This window comes from Lampetra fluviatilis, chromosome 13, assembly GCF_964198595.1.
Source record: "Lampetra fluviatilis chromosome 13, kcLamFluv1.1, whole genome shotgun sequence".
In the NCBI taxonomy this organism is placed as follows: Eukaryota; Metazoa; Chordata; class Hyperoartia; order Petromyzontiformes; family Petromyzontidae; genus Lampetra; species Lampetra fluviatilis.
Genome location: NC_136287.1, coordinates 15,300,965 through 15,323,759, shown reverse-complemented (window position 1 = coordinate 15,323,759; position 22,795 = coordinate 15,300,965). Strand labels below are relative to the sequence as shown.

Sequence of the window (22,795 nt, the reverse complement as noted above, 5' to 3'; positions counted from 1 at the left end):
TTGCTTGTGTTGCGATCGAAACGTCGTGATTTGTTGTATTTTATTTCTACCTACGTCACTTTACCGAAAGAACCAAAGAGTATGGATTCCTGCAGTCACGAAAGCTTCAAATCAAGATGGATCGAGACGTTTTAAGGTAGATTCGGACGTTAGGCGGTCGATGGTATCACAATAATAAAAAGATGGGAAGGATGGTAGCATCAGCTGTCATCATTTGGAGTCTTTGCTGCTCGTGCAGTGACAGTCGTGCCAACTCTGATGCAGAAGAGAGACGCAGGTTATCGGGAGCTGCTTTGCCTGTGAACAATGTGTGCACGCACTGTTGATTTCATGATTATCCAGGCTAGCATGCAGTTTAAAATATTCATTTTGGCGGTCATGATACAGGGAAATTGTTATCAACAATAAAAATCAACTTGTGTAAACATGTTTACAAATGCAGTTACTACAGTTCAACCAAGTTTGACCACGTTGGTTGCAAAAACGAATAACGCACCACATCGCTAAGGATGAGCGCAGTACCAGCCGGGAACAATTTTTTCATCCCTGGAAGCCAGATCCCTCCAGTGGAGGTGTAGGCAAAGTTAATTTGTGCATTGACGCAAATGGTCCAGGTGCGTGTCCCTGTGTGGCAAACGTACAACTCAAGTAAATCATTGGCTTAAGCTCAGCTAATCTGTGAGTAAATAATTAACTCTAAGCGAACATTGTTTCTCATTTGTGAAGAGATTAACGTAAGTACTGTACTGCAATCCGATGTTTCGGTAATGTGCATCTGTTCATGTTAATTTATTGAAAAAGAGATGTGACCAAAGTATGGTGTCATCATTGTCTCGGGTTGTATCACGGGAGTTGTGAAAAGTAGTGGTGATGTTGACATGTATACACGAACGTTTACAACACTCGTGGAATTCACGTACGGTCAATGTAACACTCGCGTGGCACAATGGAGGCAGTGGTGTGTTTCTGGTAGACTCAGCAAAGCCTCTTCGACTGGAAGCTAATTCATGTATCCTGGCCATGTGTAGAGTCAGTGATTGACCAAAAATCCACCGACGTGAGGTCACCGAGCTCTATGCTCGACAGAGGCACTAAGCGGAGGAAACTCATTTTTGTTTACTTATTACACAAATAGCTCTGTAGGTGAGACATGGAGGCGATTTGTGAATTGTTGTGAGGTGGAACAAATGGCAAGTCCAAGATATAACTTTTTCGCGTGGTAGTTCTATATTGGCGCAAGCGTGGCAATTGCTTTTGAGTTCATAGACCTTGTGTTGAACATGTCACACGACAACTCGGCCATGTCCATGCGCGCAGTAAGAAAACCCAAGTCAGCGTAAATGTGATGTACGTGTCAAATATTCTCAAGTGTTGTGTAATGTATTGTCCACAGCAATGATTACTTCTGACACACCTTATACTTTTAAATGGTTTATATTTTCTCAACAATTAAATTGCAGTATGTTTCCACGAGTATATTAGGTGGTCACTCGGGAGATCTCTCCTCCAGAGAAGCCTCTCTAGATTGTATTTTGGGAGTACCCACACGTTACCCCACCACGTGCGACCGACTGATTGGACAGAAATTCTAGATTTGAAGCTTTCGTGACTGCAAGGATTCATATTCTTAGGTTTTTTTCGGTAAAGTCACGTAGGTAAAACATTTAAATTTTATTTTACTTTAATTAATTTTAATTTCAATTTTTTACCTACGTGACTTTACCGAAAAAACCTAAGAATATGATTGGACAGAGGCTGTGGTAGGGGGAAGTTATGAAGCATCTCCAATGTGCAACTCCCGAATCGAACCAACAACCTCTAGTTTGTAAGTTCAATGTGTTCAAGATTACCCCACGGCATCATCCATATTGCTGGAAAACTTTTATTCTTCAGAAAATCATGACATTGTTGCTCAGGTGTCAGATGTTGGACATGCTTTCATGCATAGGTCCGTGGTTGAACTGAACGCGCTCGTGCTGTTTGAATGTCAGAATTAAACATGGCACAGCAGTGTGCAAGTATTCGGCTCTATGCAACGGTTTGTTCTATCGTACAGTCCCTATGTTAGTGATCAAAGCGAGATCATGACTCGGACCCTGTAGTGAACCCTGGTTAGGGACAGAGGTAGACTTCGGTCATTTGTTGATGGTAGGGCCCACAGTTGTTTATAATGGGGCTTTAGCAGAATCCCGATTAAGAGCCATACTTATGTAATAAGCGAGCGCCATCTCCTGCATAATTGAGGGGTTTCACTTTATATACTGACAGTCCATGCCTTATTAGTGGTGGGGTTCTATCTGGGGGAAAGGTTAATGGGCGGAGCTCGCATGGAAGCATCTGGAACGTTCTCAAAGGTTCCTAGAGGGGCGTGGCCAGAGGCGGGGCTTAGCCTTGGAAAAGGGAATATAAGCGTGGAGTAGCGGACGGTTCGGGGTCGGTGGTTGAAGATCGAAGAGGAGCTCCCCGTCGCTGCTGCCCCGCCATCTCCACCAGCCACGTGGCAGCTTGACCTCCAGCCGCTCAGCCGCTCCCCAACGTGCCGCCAGCCAGCGGTGCGGTGGAGATCGGGGTGAGCGCCACGTGGCGCAGGGCAGCGCAGTCACGCCAAGAAAGGAACGGCAGCATCCACGTAACGAGAGGAGTCCTGGCTGTGAATAACCTTGAATAAATAACGTTCTGCCGTGTCGGAGCCACTTGTTACAGTCGTGTCAGATAGTGGACTTTTTCTGGCGGTGCTCTACGAGAGACACGATGTCCAAGCACCAGAAAAATAATAATACACTTACGGTGTCCTCCGACGACGACGACGAAGCGGCGACGCAGCTCCTGCCGACCCCGGGTCCCATGGTCCCGGTTATGGAGCCCACGGCGGGTGCGAATGTCGCACCTGCGGCAGATGGCGCAGCGGAGCTTCCACATCAGCTTCACCCTGACGACCCGTGGCGGAGGGTGGAGACGCAGCTGAGCGCTTTGACGACAGCGCTCCTCCACCTCGTCGCTGTCGTCACGCCGATCACCACTGGAGGAGGTCCGGTGGTGGACCATCCGGGGGTGAACGAGCAGAGGGCCGGCGACGGCACCTCAGAGTGTCCCCCCTTGGTTGAAATGGCCGCCATCCCGGGCAGGGTGGAGACGGCCGCCATTTCACAGTCCTTGGTGACCATGCGTCTCCCAGCTGCCAATTTGGACATCGCTACCGCGTGGTGGGTCACCAAATATCGCAACACCTACTGCGAAGGAGAGTGCCGATCGGGTTCGACGCCTGCCCCAAGTTCGAGAGTTCGTGGCCGCTGGGGGTGATTGGAGTGCCTTCAGGTGGCGCTTCGAGGCTGCCTACTAGTCGGTCCACTGGTCGGAGGAAGAGGCGTTGGCCGTTTTTCGTTCGATCCCCCCAGAGAAGAAGACGCTCAAAGAAGTGTTTGCTAAAATGGCGGAAGTCTATGAACCGCCAGACGACAGAACACGAAAATTTCAGCACCGTAGGCGTGGGAGCTCCGAGTCGCCCCTCGCCTACAGAAGCGCCTTGATGGTGTTGGCAGTCGATGCCTACCCTGACGTGAAACAAGAGTTCTTGGACCCGTTGGTGATAGAACGCATGTTGGCGCTGGCGAGGGACATGGGAGTCGTCCTTCCCACATGCGGTCACGAATCGCAAACATCTCTGTGGGCCACGCGCAGCCTGAACGCACATGAGAAGTTGAAGAGATGGGCACAGATGGCCACATGGGCCGGGGATCCGGCTCATGATGGTCAACCGATCGGCTGGAGTCCATCCAAAGTGGTGGTCATACCCGAGGAGGTGCCGTCAGAAGGGGACGTCGCAGCGGCGGTTCCCCCGTGGAACCACCGACGGAGGGATGGTCGGCGTCGGCAGAGCATCTACCGACCGCGGCGGGACGGCGATCTGCTGCACCAGCAGCCTCCCATCACATGCTGCAGATGTGGCTGCGTGGGCCACTACTCCAGGGAGTGCCGAGCTCGTCCAGCATCGCCGTCCGGATTGCCGACCACATCTCCTGCGGCCGACCGACTGCCTTCACTTCCCTCCACACAGGCAAGTTGGCACATGTCGGGCACCCGGGCACGTTCACCACCTCATCCATCTCATCTCGTTCGGAAGGGTCCATCACATCAGGGTGTTTCGCGTGATGCTCCTTGCTCGGGTACTGTCACGAAGGGGTGGCCGACCTCACAGACTCAATGGAAAAAATTGGCACGGAGGGTTGTTCCCCGTGTCGTGCAACCGTCCGGTGTACGATGTGTGTGTCGCTGCCAACGGGGGTAGTATGGATATCATTGGTCAGGTTGACTCACGTATCGCCATAGGCGATGTCCAGGCGTCGGATCCTGTATTGATCTCACGCACGTTGGCTGTGCCGTGTTTGTTGTGCACGGATTTTCTGTTACGAATGCCAATGAAGATTCTCGTCGACCAAGGCTGCTTTGAGCTGCCTTCGGGTCGCAGGATGTGTTATTTGTCGTCGCCGCTCCCTCGGCCCGGCATCGGCCGTATTGGTTCAGGTGCTTGTGGATGCCACTGTCACTGTTCCGGCAGGTTCTCAAATGTTGATTCCGCTCCGTTATCGCAAAGAAATTTGTTGTGAAAGCGTGGGTAATGGTGTCTTGTTGACACTTTCGAATACTGCTACGCGGAGTTTGACGCTGGCCTGTGCTCAGACCATCCTCCGCACGGGTCAGGCTCCGTTTCTGCAGGTTTTGAATAGGGGACCTGGCGATGTTGTTGTGCTCACCGGTACTGTTCTGGCTCATGCCACCACCGCTTTCACCGATCGCGAGGAGCGCACGTCGGGTCGGAATGTATGCGCTGTTGGGAAAACGTATCCTTCAGACGATCGATGGATCGCCGAGTTGTGTAACGAGAACGCATTACTGTCTTCGGCTCAGCGTAGCGAATTGCGCAGGTTGTTGTCGGAATTTTCCGATGTTTTCAGTAAAGACGATTTCGACTTGGGTCGAACGCCCTTGTTGTCTCATCACATCGATATGGGTGACGCTAGCCCCATTCGCCAAACCCCACATCGCATGAGCCCATCAGAGAAAGAGATCGTGCGGCGTGCTGTTGACAAAATGTTGGCCGCTAACATAGTTTCACCTTCTACTAGCCCGTGCGGCGCTCCGGTTGTTTTGGTGAAGAAGAAGGGTGGGAACCTCCGTTTTTGTGTTGATTTTCGGAGGTTGAATAAGGTCTCCGTGGCAGACGCGTACTCTCTGCCACGGATGGACGATTCCTTGGATGCCTTGTCCGGAGCGCGGTTTATCTCGACTCTTGATTTGTCGTCCGGATTTTGGCAACTGCCCCTTGACAAGTCTTCGAGGCAGAAAACCACGTTCCGAACACCAAAGGGCCTTTTTCAATTAAATTGTTTACCGATGGGGTTGAACGTTGCTCCTGCCACGTTCCAATGGCTGATGGACATCGTCCTGGCCGGTCTCCAATGGGACATGTGCTTGATCTTTTTGGACGATGTGATTGTGTTCAGCTGTTTGTTCAATGACCACCTCCTTCGGCTTGGCACCGTTTTCGAGCGGATGTGCTCGGCGAACCTCAAATTCAAGCCGGAAAAATGTCACCTCTTACAAACTTCCGTACGATATTTGGGCCACAGTCAGTGTGGAAGGTATCTCTACCGATCCTACGAAAACGGCGTGCGTTCGTGACTGGCCGGTCCCCGTGTGCGTAGGAGATGTACGGAGCTTCATGGGCTTCGCCTCCTATTATCGCCGGTTAATTCCTCGGTTTGCTTCTATCGCCAAACCGTTGCATGCCCTCACTGCTAAAAATCAGCGATTCGACTGGGGACTGGAGGAGGAGGCAGCGTTCAATACCCTACGCGATCGGTTGTCCGACGTGCCTACTCTCGACTATCCTGATTTTTCATCGCCATTCATTCTTGACACCGACGCGAGTGACACGGGTATCGGTGCAGTCCTGTCGCAGATGAAGGGAGGCGTTGAATGCGTTATCGCCTATGGTAGTTGGGTGTTCTCGCCAGCAGAAACCCATTACTGTGTTACACGACGAGAGTTGCTGGCGATCGTTAATTTTGTCCGACTGTTTAGGCCGTACTTATATGGAAGGAAATTCATTTATTTGAACTTATACCTACGTGACTTTACCGAAAGAACCACAGCGTATGGATCCCTGCAGTCACGAAAACTTCAAATCTAGATTGGAAGGAGATTCGTTATCCGCACTGACCACGCAGCTCTCCAGTATTCATTAAAGATTGAGCAGCCAGGCGGCCAGTTGGCACGCTGGCTTGAGGGCATGCAGAAATTCACATTCGATGTCACTTTCTGGAAGGGTGCCTGTCACGCTAATGCTGACGCATTGTCACGGTTGTCACACGAGCCTCGCTGTGCTTGCAGCTCCGGTACGAACCGCTGTACTCCTCACGACGTGTCTCGTCGATCAGTCATGTCCGCAGTTGAGACACTTCCAGACGAAACAGGGGTTCCGCCTGCCGACAGCGTATTGCGCCTTCCGCGTTCGGTATGGTTACGCAAGCAGTTATCGGACGACTCCTTGACTTCCTTGCGGCGACGGCCCATGCCAACCGTGGGTAATTTGAACCCAGTCAAGGAAGGTCGATTCCTGGTTCACGAGAGCTTGTTGATGTGGCGGGATGAGATATCTGGCTGGCTTCGGCTGGTTGTGCCGGAGTCTCTCCTTGCGGCGTCGATTTGTACATTGCATAGTGAGCACCTTTTCAATTTTGGTGGCTAGAAAACGTTGCTCACCCTGCAAAGGGATTATTTTTGGCCTGGTATGATGTCAGACGTCCCTTGTGCACTCCGATCATGCCCCGATTGCGCCAGGAGAAAATCGCCCCGGCAACGCTACATTCTGCCCTTGCAATCCATTTCGGTCACATGCATAAATGAGTTGGTTGCCCTCGATGTGTTAGGACCGTTTCCTGTAACACCTCGCGGGAACAAATTTCTCCTCGTGGGCGTTGAATATTTTTCTCGTTGGCCTGTGGCTTGGCCCCTGCCAGATCAATCGGCTTTGTCCATTGTGGACGCTTTTGTGAACGGTTACGTGATGGATAAAGGGACGCCGGAAAAGTTACTCACCAATCAGGGTAGAAACTTTTCTTCGAAGTTGTTGCATGTCGTTTGCGATGCCTTGGGGACCAGGAAGATTAGTACATCTCCCTACCATCCTCAGACGAACAGTATGGTTGAGCGACTGAATCGCACCCTTTTACGCCATGCTGTGCCAAACGGTCAATGAGAGGCAGGTCGTCTGGGATTTGCAGATACCTAGCGTCCTCTCTGTGTACCGGATGGCGCCACACACATCCACGGGGCACTCGCCATTTTTCCTCATGTATGGGAGGGAAAACGTGCCGCCGGTGGATGTCCAATTGGGTTCCCCAGTCGTGCTACTAAAAACGACTCTTCCTGAGCATGTCCACGAGTCCCTTCGATGGGTTTCTGAGGCACGGGAAGCCACAAAATTTAATACCTCCAGGACCCAGGCGCGCAATGAACGTTGTGCTCGGAGGTCCAAGGGTGACATGCCATGGTCTGTTAGTGATAAGGCATGGCTTCACTGCCCACAAGTGGCCGTTGACACCTCGCCCCAGCTCCACAAACCATGGCAAGGCCCTGTAAAAATTGTTGAGGTTTTGCGTCCGCAGTGTGTTCGTATCTGTCACGGCCGCTGTCGTTGGTTCGTTCACCCGTCGTGCTTGAAACCATTTGTTGCTCCCGTTGGGTCATCACCATCTCCAGCAATCGGTCTCCTGGTGCCTGACGTGTCCAACCGACCTGCGGCCCCTGTGCAAGGTGATCCTCCGAAGTTGTCTTTACCGCCCACAGCGCCCATGAGTGAGGCATCAGGACCGGCGGACGACCCTGTTCTGCCATGCCCACCTGCGTTGGACCCGGCCGTGCCGCCCCCTCCTGACCCGCTGCTGCCGGCTGCAGGAGCCTCCGCGTCGATTCCGGCTCAGGCGGATGGCCTGGCTACACGGACACGCTCCAAGACGTTGCATTTCTCCTGAGGAACTCATGTCTGCTTACCTGCGTGTCGGGTCTCTGCTTTCCGTTATCTTGTTGGTCACTTGTTTACCTTTTCTGGTGCTCCATATTTCTTGATATTCCTTACTTAGCCGGGACGGCTAGATTTTTTCACCACGGGGGGGGGGGGGGGGGGGTGATGTAATAAGCGAGCGCCATCTCCTGCATAATTGAGGGGTTTCACTTTACATACTGACAGACAGTCCATGCCTTATTAGTGGTGGGGTTCTATCTGGGGGAAAGGTTAATGGGCGGAGCTAGCATGGAAGCCTCTGGAACGTTCTCGAAGGTTCCTAGAGTGGCGTGGCCAGATGCGGGGCTTAGCCTCGGTAAAGGGAATATAAAGGTAAAGGGAATATAAGTGGGGAGTAGCGGACGGTTTGGGGTCGGTTGTTGAAGATCGAAGAGGAGCTCCCCGTCGCTGCTGCCCCACCATCTCCACCAGCCACGTGGCAGCTCGACCTCCAGCCGCTCAGCCGCTCCCCAGTGCGCCACCAGCCAGCGGTTCGGTGGAGATCGGGGTGAGCGCCACGTGGCGTGGAGCAGCGCAGTCACGCCAAGAAAGGAACGGCGGCATCTGCGTAACGAGAGGAGTCGCGGCTATGAAGAACCTTTAGTAAATAAAGTTATGCCGTGTTGGAGCCACTTATTACACTTAGAAACAACAGAATAATAAATGCTGCTGCTATTAGCCACTCCCATTTGGCCATGTGGCTGATGGGATGTGTAAATGTTATATATTTACATGTAGGTTGAAATTTACCCATAGCTCTACATCCAGAATCAAATTTACCCAGAACACCAACCCACAGCTCAGTGCCTGATGACTATTTTAAGAACAAACTGCACGTTTGAGTCCCCTAGGAGGACCTGAATGAAGATCACAAGTCACCACGTGTGTCATCGTCAATGCCCTGCACAGATACATTTGTAGCAGGATGATATTTTGGGCAATGCCCCTTTCTTCACAGCAAAAAGAGGGCAGAAGATTAGATTGACCTGAAGTTATAGATCACAATTTATACTTTGGGGTCCTGAAAACGATGGGATTAATATATATTTAAAGTTGACACCAGGGTTGTTTTGAATTGAAATTGGAGCATTCATGTTGGTAAACATTGAGTAGCAACCATTTTTATGAAGTGATGCTACCATTTAAAGCCATTATGAAAAGCAACAAATTGCAATGCACTTTTAGCCATTCCCAGCACAACTCTTGACTCCTTGTTAACGTAATTTAAGTTATTGTCTGCTTTTTAGTCTACATAACAAGCTAACTATAGCATAGCTTGCTACATTTACATCTTAGCTAATCAGTGAATTAAATCGTTTTTACTTTGTGGTAATTTGCAGAATACTAAATTGTGTTGCCATCATAAACTACAGCAAGAATTTTTGTTTAGATCGAGGAGCCACAATCAGGCACCCTTACCAGACATACAACGCAGCACAAACAGCGGAATGGGTTGATTGAAATGCTCCTGACCAACCAGCTTTCCTGCATGAAGGAGGCCTTAAAATAAAATTAATACCTAATTAATACTTAGGGGTCCGCGAACCACACGTCGGATATCCTCGATCTACTGTATATGGAACGTCATTGAGTGAGTTGTTTATTGACATTTTTTTCATTCCAGATTGGAAGTGACGCATTCAACTGTCACGATGGCCGGATATAACAGAGAGCCTGGTTACGGACCACCGTCATACACGAACTCACACCGTCCTTCAACACAACTGGTCACAGCATTCCCTGCTGGGTCATCAGGGCAGTCTGCTGGCTACGCCCGCTCCATTAGATCAGGGCGGGGGCCAAACTACAACCGCTCCCAGTCCGTGGTGTCAGGAGTGGCTCGTTCCATGTACTCACGACGTGGCTCAGGATACCCACAGTCTGTTTTGTCTGGAACGGTGCCTCCTGGATCCTTCTATGTTGGGAGTGAGTATCCTGAGGATATAATCGACTTCAAGTCATGGCGCTCTCCTCCACGCCTTGTACGGATCTTCCACATCCTGGTCTTAATTCTCAGCGCTGGAATTTTTGCATGCGTGGCCTCCACGCTGCCTTGGGATGTCAACTACGCAATTGGGGGTAACATTGGGGGTAACTACCCAATGTACGGAGAGTCTAACTATGGCCACTTCGGCATGTACCACATGTTCGCTTTTGCCAGAGGGGCCCAGGGATTCATGATGGCCATGGCAACTATCACCATCTTAATAGTGGGCATTTTGTTCCTTCTCAGTCTTTCAAAATCTCAAAGCATGAGAAGTCAGAAGTTCTACTTGACCATTATCATCGTAAATTCATTTCTTGCCATCTTGGATTTGATTGCCACCATAGTCTACACCGTCGCTGTCAACCCCTCGACTCAAACCGCAGGCTCGTCAAGCTACCACCAAGTTGTTTCGTTGTGCAGGGCTTACTATTTGCCTGCTGCCACAAGCCTCTACATCGACCCATTCCTCTACCACTTCTGTATCATGGACCCTCAGGAGGTGAGTGGTGGTAACAGCCTGCTGGTTTATCAATTGCACTAAGGCTGCTTCTGTCGGAGCAGGTGCTGTAGATAAGAAACGTTCAGTGACTGGGTCAGTGGGACACAGCTTCCCTCCCGTGACCACGCGTGGCTCGTCCAACTTCATAGTCATTTTCTCAAAAAACAGGCAGAGACAAGGACTGTCTTGAGGCTCAGAACCAACAAGCATCCTGATCTCAATGCAAGACTTGATGCCTTTACAGACATATACAGGTTAAATGTGAATCCTTAGTCTGTGTATTTGTGTATGTCATACTGTGGGTCATATATGTGGGGTAGAAAAAGTCTGATGCCCCTTGTGTCTACAAATTTGAGATACTGCATGTTATTTTAAAGCATCAGTTGCCAGTCCACATAGCCCCATTTGCAGGAATGCAAGATGCAGTTATTGTGAAGGCCCTTTGTCTACAAACGTATTTTGCCTAAAAAGGGCTTATTCACAAGTCCAGGCTTACTCATCACAACATGTTTACATTTGACTAACTGTTGAAAGGGGTATCAATCCAATGAAAAGACTAATTGCACTTCACTCAGACGATGCAAGAGCAAAGCTGTCAGTCTCAATGTTGCTGAAAGAGGCCAGTCAGCTAACCCCCGTGCCCCCTTCCATCCCTACCCAACTCATATTCCTTGGTAAATCATATACAAACCACCCAAACAATAATTATAAGCACAGCTTACAAGGGAATAATAATGATTTACATTTATCAAGCACCCTTAAACAACGGATCTCAGAGCACCGTGCATTAATGGAGGAAGGAATACGTGAGAAGTAGCCGTGGAGAGAAAGACTAAGGTGACAAAATATGCCTGGATGTTGAGGTTCTTTTGTACCGTACAAAGCCAACCTTGATAATCGGAGGCGCGCGGCAAGGCCAACAAACTAAACACAAAAAAGAGTTATATGGTTTTCAATCTAGATTTAAAAGTGCATAGCTCTAGTGGATTCATAATATATGAAGGAACATTCCAGACGGTCACAGAAGCGCATCTGAAAGCGAGCGATACAGTGCACGTCTTTGTTCGATGGTTAGCCCAAATAGAGAATTAAGTTCGAAGCCTGGAGCACAGTACGCGGACTAGGGCACAATTGGTTGATCTCAGTAGAGTGTGGCTGAATCAACTTCGTGGAGCGTATGGCTGAATACAATCCTGGATGTATGGAGGAAGCTCAATAGAGACTCACTCGCCAAAGTGTATGAATTGTGTTTACTGTCACTGATGACCTTAACAAATACATGAAAAGACACGGTATGTACACATACATCACACCCAAAAACTGCAGTGGAGTGATGCCCACTCGCCTCGTCTCACCACCACAGGCAGTCGCAGTCGCTTGTGGATTCGTCTCCATGATCTTTCTCATCGTCGCCTCTGTCTACGCTTTCAAGACGCGCAGTAAAATGTGGAAGTATGGCAAGGACTTCATAGCATGGGACAACGATTATGGGAAAAACATTGAAAAATGGGTGAGTGGGTTAGTTTACATTTTAACCTGCAAAGTCAATGTTTAACCTGTAGTTGTATAGTGTGTATATAACGTTTATACTGGTAGGAACCTCCTGGTTCCACCAGCCCACAGGGGATTATTGTGTCCGTCCGTCAGTCGTGTATGGAGGGGCTGGGTGGGGAGGGCTGGGTGGGGAGGGCTGGGTGGGGAGGGTGGGGCTGAGTGGGGAGGGGCTGGTCACCCCGTGGTGCCCTTATAAAACTCAACGTTTAACATACTCACGCCGGCTTGTACCCGCCATCACAGTCGGGCATATTTGCGAAATACACCACGCCGCCGTTGACCCTGGCCATTGACCGAGCAACTCAACATTCCTACCAGCTCCCTCCGCAGGAATGTGTTTATCTCCCGCAAACACTCAATATCCAATATCGTGGGGTTTCAGTAGGCTCAACTGACAATGGCAACATTAGATTGGACATTGGTTTAGCCTGTCCATCCCTCTGGGGTTCATAAGTACCACCCTGCAAAAGAGAGAACGCCTACTGCAGAGAAGACCATCATTGCCTGTCCGTTGCATGGCACACTGCACATGTGTTTTGTTGAAGGTGGTACCGGTGACGATAGTGGTGGCGAACTCGCGCTGTGCCGTTGTGTTTTTTTCACTAAGATGAGTCAAATGGACCTGGAAGCCCAGGGGATGTCTGAGTCTCCCGTGGGCTCCGAGGGATCCAGCTACGGTGATGGCGCCACGTTCACCAGCGAGGCACAAGTGAGCTACGTCCCCCGGACTGCCTCCCGCGGCAACATCTTCGGCACCGCCGATGCCCGGTGAGGTGATGTAGGCAGGCACAATCTGTACTTGTAACCAGGCAAGAGTACGTTGGACATTTGTGAATAAAGAGCTTTGTAGCTCTCGCATTCCTCCAGTATAAATAAATATTCTGACATTCGACGAACCTGAGACATGTATTTGGTGCACCTGAAACCAGGTGAACCAAATACAGCAAAACAGCCAGCCCCTGCTAATGGCAATACAGATGTAATAAACGACTTCCACGACAGGTTGAGACTTGCGTCCTTTCTTTATTTAGTGATGACTGCTCGGCTCCGCACTCCCTTTCTGGATGGTCACCCTCTCTCTCTCTCTCGCCACATGCACGCGCTCACTGCTCCTCCGTTCCCGCGCGGCTTCCCTCGCTCTCTCCCCCGGGCACCGCTGGTCGACGGCGCGCAGGGAGTGGGAAGAGCTTCGGCGGCCCTCGAGAATGCCACGTGGCCGGTGGCGTGACGAGATGACGGAGATGCAGTCCGGACTCTTGGGCTCCCACACCGACCCCGAGTCCTCCCTTGCCTCTCCTTACATCCCTCTCGGCGGAGCCAAGCTCCGCCTCTAACCACGCCCCCCTCAGAACCTTCCTGATGGTTCCCGCATGTACCCATGAGCTCCGCCCATGAACTTTGGCTCAGATTGAACCGTTAGCCCTGATTGGCTATGCAGCTCTCTGTCGCCCGTCGGTGTGCTCTCTCATTACACAGAAAACACCTTGTGAAACATGTGCAACACAGGTGATTCGGTTTTACGAGGCTTGTGTCCAAGTAGTTACATTTGTGGAATCTGTGGATCACCAGCAGCAGTCAAAATCTATCCTCTGCTAGATGGTCTTCAAAAGCATTCATCTCCAACAGTTTCATGATGCAACCCATGTGGCTTCAGAACACGATATTCTCTCATCACTCCATCTCTCCAGTAGACGTGCTCGTGGGCATTGTTCCTTTGTCTTGTTAGCCACTTGTTAGCCTCGACCACCAGCCATCATCCCTCCAAGTCGTCATGTGTGCTGCCCAGGAGTATTTCATTGAAGCATGTATTTATGGTAACCGACAAGTGCATGTCCAAATAACCCCAAGTGTTTGGTTGCGCAGCCCTCTACACTTCGTCGATTTTACTCTTGAAGTGTGGGGCTACACAGACTTGTTGACTCACAGTTACAAACAGCCACGCTGCAGTTTATCTCGTGTAAAATGTGCAGAAAACTATGGTTTATTTTAGTCTTTATTATTCTTATTTTCTGGTTGATTAAACCATTCTCATTTTTAGACTTTCAATTCGGGCGGGGAGGAGAGGTCTTACCTCAGACATCGCAATATCGTTCTCACGCACTCGCGTGTGACGATCAGTACAGCACTTTGAACATACGCAACGATTCCTCCCCGACCCACCCTGCCATTGGTCTCACGCTGTCATGGGTGCAGCAGTTCCCAACCTGTGGTGCACAGAATAAGTGAGTTTGATCGTTTGTTATTGCGAACTCTTATGAATCCAGTCCATCACAAATGCGGACTAATTACACATAGCAAGCTCTTTGGAAAGCATTGTTTCAAGTCAGATGCAAAATTGGCTCAAGACTCAAGGATGGATCCCAAACTGGTTCAAGGTCATCAGGCTGCAGACCCTGATACTGCGCTGGCCATATCGCCATACAGGGGTTGCGCATGGGTCCAGCAGTAGTTGACCACCAAGGGTTGCTGATTGCAGAAGGCGTCGATTCCGGTCCGTTGAGGCTGCTGGTCCACAAGGCCATGGGAAGAAGTCCGTGAAACTGTTGCAGATGCATCTTCACTTTCACAATTTTATGTTACTGGTGTACGGTGATCCGCAAACTCTTTTTGAAAGTTCACAATGATCCGCGAGTTCAGAAACGTTGGGGACCACTGCTCTCATCAATCTCCCTTCACCCACTAGCCACTCTCACTGCTTATCTAACGACTTGAGATAAGTGTACAACATTGTGTTGTCATGGTGGATAGTGAGCAGTATAATACAGACAAGAGAGTTTAGCAGATACAAATTATACTGCATTCGTTGGTCCACAAAAAAACAATAGGCGGATGGACCAAAACATAATTGAATGTTTTGGAGATTTGATCATTCAATGCTGAACTAGCAACTCGACTGATTGGTTGAGTTAACCATTGAAGTATTCCCTGTGTTACATAGATATGAACATTTGATTTACATTGGAAGAACCAGAAAACCAATGAAGTTCTTTTTCACAGGCCAGTCAAAGCAATGGTAGAAATTTTACAGAGGAAATTAACATAGGCATATAAATTAAACATTGACACTCAAACTTGAACAAAACAGAATATAAAAAAAAGTAACAGCAATCATACAAAATATTGAATGGATAAATTGCACTTGCAAATCATAGTTGCAAGTCAAGGTTCCAAGTGACAGTTGTGAATGTGGCTGGAGTCAACATCAAGGAAGAGTTGCAGAGCATTTCTTTATGGTGACTCAATCAGACTGAAACGGCACAAGGGGATTCCATAGAGAATGTGCAATAGCACAATCTTTGGTACCAAGTTCGAATCTTGTTATAGAGACATAGTTCACAATTTGATATTTGTCTTATATTCTTAGGTTTGTCAGTGGTGTCAAAAGTTGGCTAAATGCAGTACATATCTTTCATTAAGAATGTTACAGATGAATATCTAAAACATAAACCAAATAATCATTGACAGATGGATCCTCTGTGAATGTATTACCAGGCCGTGGGAGGGTAGAGAGCGAGCATCCAGCCGGGGAATGTACGACGCTGACCAGGCTGGGTCTGAAAGCCCGGGCGACGGGCAGAGTGCAACTCTGGAGGTCACGGGCAAGCAAGCCATTAAGAGAGCTCAGCAGAAGAGGAAAGCCCAGCGGATTCAAAGATATGGAACGGAGGGGTCTCTGTATGAGACAGACTACACCACAGAGCCCGAGTCCAGCCCAGAGGAAGAGAATGAGTTAATGAGGTAAGCAATAGGTGGTGCACTCAACATTGTTTATTCAGTAACAGAAGGAGGCGTCGAGATATACATTTCACATTTTTAAGCCGGCCCTCCACTGTCTACCCAACGGTATAAATGGGTACGCGACAGTTCTTCAATCGGCAGAATGAGTGTGGTGGGGTAAAGTGTGGGCGCTCCCAGCTCTTTTAACACGTTTGTTCAATGTGGAAGAGTAGACCAAATATCCTCTAGGGCTTTCTCTAGCAAAGACCCTCCCTCCTGGTAGTATCTTTACCTTTCTTTGAATGTGCCGATTGCCTGCAGGCTCTACCCCAGCATTGCTTCGAGCACCACGAGGCAGAGCTACAGGCAGCAGTTTGAGAGTGACATGAGCGAGTACCGCAGTCTGCACGCCGAGCTCAGGGGCATCTCGCAGAGGCTCGAGCTGCTCAACGCCGAGCTGGACAGACTCCCGGAGGACAGCGCACAATACCAGGTACACGTGCTCGGCGATGCGACATCCAGCCACCCTGTGCTAATGTCAATTTAAATGTCAAACATATGAAATCCACACACATACAAATGCATGTGTCAAAGCATCATATTTTGCACGATAATGCCCTAGACTGCTGTTAGAATGCACTCGTTTTTGTTCAAGAACTTTAACTCTCACAACTCTGAGCTGGTAATAGTTTTTGAAATGTTGACACTCGACTGCCATTTTTCAAGTTTGGAGTGAATGAATCCTCCAGTTTAAAGAATTCTCCTAAAGTGGGGTCACAAACAATTTCACAAACTATTATTGAGTCATGTGTAACAATTATTGCACATGAATCATTGCCACATACCTTGAGAGTAAGAATCCATCTTAATCTATTGTTACATCCCAACAGATTCTAGACTGTCCTCAGTTAAACCCCAGTGTTCTACTTGCATTTAAGCACAGGAGTGTACAGGAGCTTCATTCTGAAACCTCCATAACAACACAGTTTTTGTTGTGCCTCATTGATCTCTCACACGACTGCCTTACTCTTGTCTCCCAGCCTGTCATATGAGTGGATGGTGCACTCTGCATTTATTCAGCTCTTTAAGTGTAAATCCAATTTATACAATTCGTTATATTTTCTTTGTCACTGGCTATCAGACCAAGGCCATCGAGTGCCATATGCTCAAGAAACGTGGTTCATTGGTCAGGGAGAAGATGATTTGAACCCAGGACCTTAGTTGTGTCAACTCATTGCTGTGAGCTAACCTGCCATCTTGAGGAACTCGATATAACAGAACCACTTACCCACTTCTGTGGGCTGCCGAGTTTGTATTCATGTTTTATTTTGTCATATTTGTATATTCTTATCAAATAATTTCCAATTTTAGCATTCAGAGCAGATTGAGTGGCAAAACATATGCAATGGGTTACTTTTATATAGCTAAGTGTGCCTATACTGTACTTGGGAACCTGGATCGCTGAAACCCAGATTTGAATCTGTCATCTCAGTGGTGCTGACTCTGTTTGCTTCTCCTCGAAGACACCTGTGTGGCTATCAACCACATCAAACATTAGCAGGCCCATGCAAACATCTCCATCATGAATGGGAAATTCAAGGCAATCCACAGCCGTGCGATTGTGGCCATTCAAACCAAACTATGGACCATATAATAAACCCAAAGTAACAGATACATAGAGACCCATAGAGATCATTAGACACGTAGATGCAATTAGACATAGAGATAGTCTCAAAGATACATATATGTAAACTCATATAGATATACTCAGACACACTGGAGCTATACAAATATGCATATACACCCATATAGACACAGAGTTACATAGAGACTCATGGAGATACAGAGACCCATAGCTATGTTAAAGGTAAGCGACACAGCAACTCTGGCCATTAAACCCAAACTATGGACCGTATAGTAAACCCCTGTGGTGTGCGCTCCGTCAGTACAGGAATAATAAAACTACACCAACTCTCCTGAAGCCCTCTCGTCGTGGCTAGCAGACCTTGACATTGGCATTTAGCTCCTCAACCATATTGCTGTCACGATGATGTGCAAGAATAGACGAGTGCTTGAACACGGCTATTGTGAGCCCCAGAGGCGAATGACCTCCTCTGTGGTTATACATTCACGTGCATCGTCAACTCTGTTTCAGAATGTTGCTGAAGAATACAACAAGATAAAGGACGTCAAGCGGGTGAGTTGTGGAGATAATACATATTCAATCATAACCATACTCTTCGTATATATAGCTTATGGAATAATAAGAGATAACCATTGCATAACATGTGATAGAGCCCTGCTGTTAATCACTCGCTGCACCTGTGTCGTGTTGTGATGAGAGAGTCCGTGCATTTCGTGTTGTGATGAGTTAGTCCACACATGTCATGTTGAATGAGTCCACACTTGCTGTGTTGTGATGAGTGAGTCTGCACTTGCTGTGTTGTAATGAGTGGGCCTGCACTTGCTGTGTTGTGAATAGTGAGTCCAGGCTTGCCATGTTGTATTTCTTGTTCTCCAGGGCCAGCAATACCAAGAGAAGAAGCGTCTCTGCCGAGAGCTGAAGGTGCGGCTCTCACACATCAAGCGAGCCGTGGAGGCCTATGACCTGCAGCAGCAGCAGGCACTGTGAGCCTCCCTTGCACGTGGGAGGCCATGGAGTAGCTGGAGAGAGTTTTGTGGCCGAGCTGTGCAGTTCAGATGACACTTTTGTTAAAGTTACTCTAATAAAAAAAAATCTGAAGGAAGCTTTGATTAGCAATAAACATATTTCTTTTAATAGACAACATTATAACGATAATTAATATCAACAGAAAAACATAGGTATGCTGTAAATATATAAAGAATAATACATTGAAACCCTCATTGACACAGTGCAAGTGCTTGTACGAGGTGGAATCAGTTGTGAAACAATTTTCCAAGATTATTATATGAACAGTTTTCAAGGTCATATATCACACTAAAATATATGGGGACATCTCTCCTACCTGGACCCTTTGTTTCTCCATTTCACATTCATTTTGCCGAAAGGTTCCTTATATTAGCAGCTCCCAGTGAGGCCTGGAAACCGTCATACGATGTTATTGCAGTTATCATTACATTAGTTGAATCTTCCCTGTTATTAATTGCTTTTAAATTTAATTTTGGAAGAAAATATGTTGATATGGAAAAAGGTGAGACTGCTAGCAGGGGGAAATATAATCACTTCATACTTATATACACTCACATACTGTCTGCACTCTTGGCATGTGTAGGTAGAGTCTACGTATGCATATACTGTACACTCTTCGAAGACAAAAGTCCCACTGTTTCTGGGGTCAGCTGCTCAGATTTTCTTTCTCTCTGAGCTTCTATTCTGTTTCTTCTCTATCCGGATCGTTCCATCTTGCCCTCAGTGTCTCTCTACTTTACTCCCTCTGCACTGATGGAATTTCCAAAGCCCTTCTAATCTGAGTCGCTGTTAGTCTTTGAGTCGCTGTGCAAGTTTATGGGTCTCTAATCTCCATGGTTCTTCCAATTGCACCTTTGTGTTTACTCAAAACATGCCCAAACTGAGTTTCACCTCCCTCACCTTTTATAGAATATTAGCAACCCTTGCCAAGACTCTATCCTCTTCATTCCATCTCCTTTCCCTGAAAAATATTCAGCATGTTCATCTCTGACCTGTCAAGCAGTGTCTCGTTTCTTTCTTAGTGTATATCCATGCCCTCATACCATACAACAGCACTGGGCCCATATATTTTCACTTTCAGTTCCCGAAACCTCTCTCCGTTTATACCATCATGCCCCGACTGTTTTGCCATCTGCCCCAGAATGTTGTGTGATATCCCACACAAAGAACCTGAGTGGGCCAGACATGCAAGCCTACACTGGCAACCAAACTAAGAAGACCCCGTTAATCAAAGAATAATACCGGCCTCCATGCAGAAATACAAATAACTGAATGCGAAGCATTGGCAACTCGTGACCTCAATTCTCAACATGCAACTCCAGACGCCAAAAATTAGTACATGCAAATGCACATCATTGTATTTTAACTCTAGACAAATAAGAGCCGAAGATAACGGCACTAAAAGCTTGCCAAGTTAGAGTAAAACTAAATTATCTAAAATATCGGGAATTAAGGAAAACCACAGATCACTGTACTGGGATCAATGAAGGCCAGAATAAAGTCAGGTAAAATAATACCGTAATGCAATAAACTCCACAAACCCTTGCTCGAAAGCAAAGAGACAAATATACTCGATTTTATTGCCGTAATTTTTTTTTGTATTTTATTGTAAACTGTTAACTTTAGTTTTTGTTGGACTGATTCCAACCACTTTGCTCTGTTCCATTAAGATGAATAATTTTCTCTTTTTTATTATCAGACACCAGGACAGTGCCATTCGTGAAATGTACATTTGTAAGATGTTTACCATTGACATTCCACAATTATCATCTCATTTAATTTTTTAAACATGTTTCTAGTTTGCTGTAAGTTTGGAGATAGAGGATCACCTTGTTTTACTCACTTCTGGATGTTGAGATCTATAACTGCACGCTCTAGTTTGATGTGAGCAATACTTTCACTGTAGAGGTTCCTCAGAATGCAAGTGTATCTGTTTAAAATCCTTGATGTTGTATAATCAATTGTTCTATATAATCAAACTCTTCATGGTGGTATATGAAAGCTATATATAAAATGTTTTAGTTGTACTCGTATTGCTCTGATTTATTAATTCTATCCTATTATCCTATTTCAGTCTATACAGTACTGCATTAAACATGCCAATCACTTCACACAACAAGCACACATTCGCCTAGATTTGGCAGGTGCTGTCACTGTTCAATGTGAAGTAAGCACACACACACTGGCAGCACGAATTCATTCTTTTAATCAAAGCCTGACTCAAGCTCGAGTACTTGCACCATGAAGATGCAGTGGCGAGATCAGCTGGTTTACAGGAACAAGATGGATTGCGGCATCACGGGCCATTGAGGGATGGCAACGCCGTAATGTCTCCAACATCTGATTGACTGAAACTGATGTTAATAATAATTTCAACTCGTAACGCGCCGCCACACAAGAAACCACACGCAGGATCCGGCACCAACCATTGCCCGAGTCAACGCCCTTGGTATTATTCAGGCGCTCTCAGACAACGAACGTTGCTTGTGGGAGGTTGAAACGCCACTCTCGCACAGGCGTCACAGGTGGAGTCCACATTGCCTCGAGGCGAGCCAGGGTATGGCACCTCCGACCTCCTCGAGCCCACGGGGAGGGAGTCTCATAACGTCAACCCTCTCCGCTGGATTACAGGCCGCGTGCTTAGCCACCACCGTCTGGTTAATTATGTTAGACGGGCAGTTTAATTTAACGAAAAAGTCTTGGTATTTATTTACTTTGAAGATATTTAGATCTACGACCGATTGTATCAATGTCAGGTGGTCCTGTGCAGTAAAAGTGATGGCCCCAAGTTGGTGAATGACACGACTATCTACTGCATAGACTGTGACATGGGTGGGCCACCTCGAGCCTCTGCCCCGCCATCAGATCTCCCCACCCGAAGGTTCATCTCTCTCAGGGTGGGGGGGGATTGGCAAGATCGGATGTGCTGGGCATGGGAGCAGCCGGCCCCCCTCCGGGAGCCGAGCCGCCACGCCGTGGAAGGGGACAACATCGGGACAAGAAGAAGCGGCGACGAACGGAGTCGCCGCGATCTGGTCGCCGGGCGTCCAAATCGGGGCATGGGCAGCAGCAGGTAGCAGCAGCAGCAGGTAGCAGCTAGCAGCAGCAGGTAGCAGCTAGCAGTAGGTAACAGCTAGCAGCAGCAGGTAGCAGCAGCAGCAGGTAGCAGCAGCAGCACGACGGACATGTGGGGATGGAGCCAACCTCGCCCGCGGGTGTCTTTAGCACCGCGGTGACCCCGATGCGAGCGGCGAGTTACTCGTGGCGCACGGGGAGTCGAGTGAGCGGACCACCACCAACCATCACCACCAACCATCACCACCAACCACCACCAACCATCACCACCACCACCAACCATCACCACCACCAACCATCACCACCACCACCAACCATCACCACCAACCATCACCACCACCAACCATCACCACCACCACCAACCATCACCACCACCAACCATCACCACCACCACCACCAACCATCACCAACCATCACCACCACCAACCATCACCCACCACCACCAACCACCCCCAACCATCACCACCACCACCACCAACCACCAACCACCACCACCACCAACCATCACCACCAACCATCACCACCACCACCACCAACCATCACCACCACCACCACCAACCACCACCAACCATCACCACCAACCATCACCACCACCACCACCACCAACCATCACCACCACCAACGATCACCACCAACCATCACCACCAACCACCACCACCACCCATCACCACCACCACCACCAACCATCACCCATCACCACCACTACCCATCACCACCACCACCAACCATCACCACCACCAACCATCACCACCACCAACCATCACCAACCATCACCACCAACCACCACCAACCATCACCACCACCACCAACCACCACCACCAACCATCACCACCACCAACCATCACCACTACCAACCATCACCACCACCAACCATCACCACCACCACCACCAACCATCACCACCACCAACCATCACCACCACCAACCATCACCACCACCACCACCAACCACCACCAACCACCACCAACCATCACCACCACCACCAACCATCACCACCACCAACCATCACCACCACCAACCACCACCACCAACCATCACCACCACCAACCATCACCACCACCACCAACCATCACCACCACCACCAACCACCACCATCAACCATCACCACCACCACCAACCATCACCACCACCAACCATCACCACCACCAACCACCACCACCAACCATCACCACCACCAACCATCACCACCACCACCAACCATCACCACCACCACCAACCACCACCACCAACC

The 22,795-nt window shown here is 48.5% G+C and overlaps 1 protein-coding gene across 1 annotated transcript; it reads left to right on the top strand.

The window, feature by feature from the left end:
* Window positions 1-116: 116 nt before the first annotated feature.
* On the top strand, window positions 117-18,513 carry LOC144935356 (occludin-like). Its single transcript, XM_078861916.1, has 8 exons — window positions 117-136; window positions 9,687-10,548; window positions 11,912-12,058; window positions 12,710-12,870; window positions 15,595-15,840; window positions 16,141-16,312; window positions 17,975-18,016; window positions 18,341-18,513. The coding sequence occupies exons 1-8, from the start codon at window positions 117-119 to the stop codon at window positions 18,449-18,451; spliced, it is 1,761 nt and encodes a 586-aa protein (XP_078718042.1). The 3' UTR covers window positions 18,452-18,513.
* Window positions 18,514-22,795: the final 4,282 nt, after the last annotated feature.

What these genes read in the sequence shown, in the direction of transcription:
- LOC144935356 (XM_078861916.1), top strand. Translation starts at nt 117, where the DNA reads ATGGATCGAGACGTTTTAAG. An exon ending in TTCGGCACCGCCGATGCCCG is followed by an intron (nt 12,871 to 15,594) that starts GTGAGGTGATGT and finishes ATGTATTACCAG; the next exon opens with GCCGTGGGAGGGTAGAGAGC. An exon ending in AGATAAAGGACGTCAAGCGG is followed by an intron (nt 18,017 to 18,340) that starts GTGAGTTGTGGA and finishes CTTGTTCTCCAG; the next exon opens with GGCCAGCAATACCAAGAGAA.